Consider the following 4,529-nt stretch of genomic DNA (forward strand, 5'->3'; position numbering starts at 1 on the left):
GTGGATTTCTGGAATATCAATCTTGCAACTCCAAAAGATGAGTATCCCATGCCTGTTGTTGACCAGTTAGTAGATTCTGCTGCCAAGAATGAAATTCTTTCATTCATGGATGGACATTCCGGGTACAACTAGATTTACATTGCAGAGGAAGATATTGCCAAGACAGCCTTCAGATGTCCAGGTTCCATTGGAACCTTTGAATGGGTTGTCATGCCATTTGGGTTGAAGAATGCCGGAGCAACATATCAAAGAGCCATGAATGCCATATTCCATGACATGATTGGCCATTTCTTGGAAGTCTACATTGATGATGTGGTCATCAAGTCCTCGGCTAAAGATCAACATCTCCACAATTTGAAGATGGCTTTTGAAATGATGAGGCAACACAAGTTGAAGATGAATCATTTGAAGTGTGTTTTTGGGGTTTTAGCTGGAAATTTCCCAGGTTTCCTGGTCCACCAAAGGGGTATTGAGATAGATCAAAATAAAGCAAAGGCAATTATTGAAGTAAATCCACTGGCCACTAAGAAAGAGTTGTAGCGATTCCTCGGCCAGGTTGGATATTTAAGGAGGTTCATTGCCAACCATGCTGGAAAGACCCATGCTTTCTGCCCTTTGCTGAAATTGAAGGCTGCTGAGGAATTCAAGTGGATAGAACAGCACCAGCAAGCCTTTGAAGGTTTGAAAAGCTACATGGCCAACCCTCCAGTGCTGATGCCTCCTATCAAGAAGCGGCCTTTAAGATTATACTTATCGGCCGCCGACGAGTCCATTGGAACTCTATTAGCTCAGAATAATGAATGGGGGAAAGAGCAAGCCATCTATTATCTAAGTAGGGTGCTCACTCTAGTGGAATGTAGGTATACTTCCATTGAAAAGTTGTGTCTTTCTTTATATTATGCGGCTATGAAATTGAGAACCTATATGTTGCCAGTGGCCGTGTATATAATCTCTCAAATAGATTTGATTAAGTATATGTTTTCCAGGCCATTGATCACTGGACGTATTGGAAAGTGGTCATTGGCATTAATGGAGTTTTCCTTCAAGTATATTCCACAAAAGGCAGTCAAAGGAAGGGCGGTAGCAGAATTCCTAGCAGATCATCCATCTACTAAGATAGATTCAGAAATATTAAATAAGGTGGATAATCTCTACCTTGACTATATACTTTGGACTCTCATGTTTGATGGATCAAGCACTCATGATGGAGGTGGAGCTGGAATAGTCATCATTTCTCCGAAAGGAAAAAAAACCAAATTTTCTTTCTTCTTGGATTTCAAGTGTACAAACAACCAAGCTGAGTACGAGGCACTAATTATTAGGCTGGAGATTGTACTAGAGCTAAAGGTGGAGAAGGTTCAAATTATTAGAGATTCTAACTTGATACTTAGCCAACTATCGGAAGAATATGGATGTCTTAACTGGCGTCTGAGGCCTTTCCACTCTTTGGCCTTAGAGTTACTTTGCCAGTTTGATGATTTCCAACTCAAATATTGGCCTAGACATTTAAATACGGAGGCTGATGATCTAGCACAATTAGCCTCTCTAGTGAAAGTCCCACCGGGTGTGGAAGAAGCTGTGATCACAGTTAAAAGAAGAAGTCTTCCTTCGGTAGAGTTACGGTATGAGATGGCAAGTCATTTCCAATCTGAAGAGCCAGAAAGAGTCAAACCTGCCAATAAGCTATGGGAGGTTTTCAATATTGATATTGATGGATTAGATTTGGATGATTGGAGAACACCAATTATCCAATTCTTGCAAGAGCCTAGCTCCAAGATGGATAAGAGAATTCAGCTTTTGGTGCCATATTACATTCTGATTGATGGGGACCTTTACAAGAACAGTAAAGAAGATGGACTTTTGTTAAGATGCCTCGGAAAAGATGAATCCATGAGGGTAATAACGGAAACACACCTTGGAATATGCGGAGCACATCAAGCTGTAATCAAGATGAGGTGGCTCCTTAGAAGGTATGGTTATTATTGGAAAGGCATATTGAAAGATTGCATAGAGTTTGCCAAAACTTGTACTGCATGTCAAGAACATGGCCCGATCCAAAGAGTTCCAGCTATTAATATGCAGCCACTAGTAAAAATATGGTCATTTAGAGGATGGGCTATGGACTTTATTGGAAAGCTAAGGCCTCCATCTTCAGATGGCCATACTCACATAGTGGTGGCAATAGATTATTTCACAAAGTGGGTGGAAGCCATTCCACTAAAGACTTGTGAGCAGTCAACGGTGATTGATTTATCAAGAAGCACATTATACATAGGTTTGGAATTCCAGAGACTATCACCACTGACAGAGGTCTTTCCTTTATTGGAAGCAAGGTCTTGGATTATTGTGCTGAGTGTGGTGTACAAGTGATCAGTTCCACTCCATATTTTGCCTAGGCAAATGGACAGGCAGAAGCTTCCAACAAAGTAATTCTCAACATCCTTGAAAAGATGATTGAGGATCATCCAAGGGAGTGGCATCACTTGCTTTCTGAAGCTCTTTGGGCCTACAAAAATTTAAAAAGGTCAAGTACAGGCGTCACACCATATGTGTTTACATATGGACATGATGTTGTCCTTCCAATGGAGATGACTATCAGGTCTGCAAGGGTGGCTTTCCAAAATAGGCTAACTCCAGCAGATTACAACCATGCTATGTTAGCAGAATTAGAAAACCTTGATGAAGTTCGTCTCAATGCTCTAGATCATATTATTGCTCAAAAGAAGAAAGTCATGCGGGCATATAATAAGAAGGTTAAGGCGAAGACATTTGTAGAAGGAGACTTGGTATGGCAGGTCAAATTTCCACCTGGAGTTAAAAGTTTAGAGTATAGAAAATGGACTCATAATTGGGAAGGTCCTTACTTGGTAGAACGAGTCCTTGGAAAATGAGCTTATAGATTGATGGATATAGATGGAGGGTCTCACAGGCATCCTGTGAATGATGTGTACTTGAAAAAGTACCACCCTTCCATCTATGAAAACTGGAAATCCACAATCATTCAACCGGCCATGTAGAATGGCTGGTATCTTCCTTTCCAAGTAAACCGGAAGTTGGAAAGGAAGCGTAATGGCCATTCGGCCATTCTAAGAAGGAAAAGCTAAGTACTTGGAAAAGTATATTGACTAAAGTTATGAAGCAGACTTAGCTGAATTTCCAAGATCAGCTGATTTCCTAAGTATGGAAGACTTCATTGAAGAACTGGCTACGCTACGTGTTCCAGGTTTTGATCATACTGGAAATTGTTCATCTTGCTTGTATATACATGCATTTCCATTGTGTTCTTCATTCAGTTCTTCTTTCTTGATCATAAGCTTTTCAGCCCGATCCTTGATTTCTGGGTAGGATTCTAAGGAGAGTTGAAAATCCTCAAGAGCTTTATCTCTGAGCTTGGCTTCCTTTTCATACTCAGAAACTATAGAAGTACTGGAGCTCACATGGGCAACAAAGAATTGGAGTTGGTGTTGCAGCTTGGTCAAAGAAGCATGGATGGACTCAGGAAATTCAGAATGTTTTTTGAGGGTCACAATAGTACTAGCTAGACTTAAGTGGAAAGAGACTACACCCTCCATATCGTGGGCAAGATAAGACAACAACTTTTTTTTGCCACCATAATAGCATCATCTGAAGGTCCTGGAAGTGTGAGGACACTTGCACTTGAAGTAGAAGTACTGGAAGATTTGGTGGCCTTGATCACTTTGTAAAGATTAGCTAAGGCTAGAAGGGCTCTCCTCTGCATCATAAAGGAGGTTGAGGTAGATAAGGAAGGAGTTGCCTGAAATGGAAACAAGTTTCTATTAGATAGAAAGAAAGAAAGGAGGCGAAGTATAAAGGAATGAAGACTTGCCTCTGGGATGGAAGGAGTATGACCAGTAGAAGTTCCACCAGTTCTGGAAGGAATGGATATTCCAATAGTGGAAGTTGGAATGGGCAGACTTTTCTCATTCTTGATGGTCAAACTCTCCATAATTGAAGCTTGAAGGGCCAAATCCCCTCCTTGTGCAACTTGTTGATCCTGGTGGATATTCATGAAATTATGTCCCATAGTAGAGCCTTATTTGGTCAAATTAAAGTTATAAACATTTTAAAGTGTAAAGTAATGAGATGGAGAAGGATAGGGATTGAGACTTACCAAACAAGCTCTTTGGATGACATTGGTTTCTTGTGATTTGGGGAGTCTCCGGTTTGTTTAAACTCTTCTGTTTTTTTCAGTTCAGGCATGATTTTCCTTTTAGCCTTTCCAATAACTTTTCCAGAAAGGCTACGCATTTTTAGGGCTTTACTGGAATGCTGAGTAGTGGTTCGCCCTTTGGAAATGCCAACTTCACCATCAGAAGAATCTTCATCAGAAGAGGATAGTTGGGGCTGAAATTCCTTTTTGACAATGGCCAGTCCCTACAAGAGGAAGTATAAATAAGGTCCAGAATATGAAACAGTTAAGTTCGGCCACATTGAAATACCTGAGAGGTTTTTCCTTTTCCCTTTGCCTTGTATAAAACATCCTCCTCTTCCTCTTCCACTTCTTCTTC

At 40.6% G+C, this 4,529-nt stretch overlaps 1 protein-coding gene across 1 annotated transcript; it reads left to right on the forward strand.

Moving 5' to 3' along the window:
* The first annotated feature begins 210 nt into the window (after window positions 1–210).
* Window positions 211–2,891, forward strand: LOC132305086 (uncharacterized). Its single transcript, XM_059802769.1, has 3 exons — window positions 211–507; window positions 631–2,310; window positions 2,397–2,891. Exons 1-3 carry the CDS (start codon window positions 211–213, stop codon window positions 2,889–2,891), a joined length of 2,472 nt encoding a protein of 823 aa, XP_059658752.1.
* The last annotated feature ends 1,638 nt before the right edge of the window (window positions 2,892–4,529 follow it).

This window comes from Cornus florida, unplaced genomic scaffold (assembly GCF_030987335.1).
Source record: "Cornus florida cultivar Cherokee Brave unplaced genomic scaffold, ASM3098733v1 CherokeeBrave_3.0.0_Hap2_Chr04, whole genome shotgun sequence".
NCBI lineage: Eukaryota > Viridiplantae > Streptophyta > Magnoliopsida > Cornales > Cornaceae > Cornus > Cornus florida.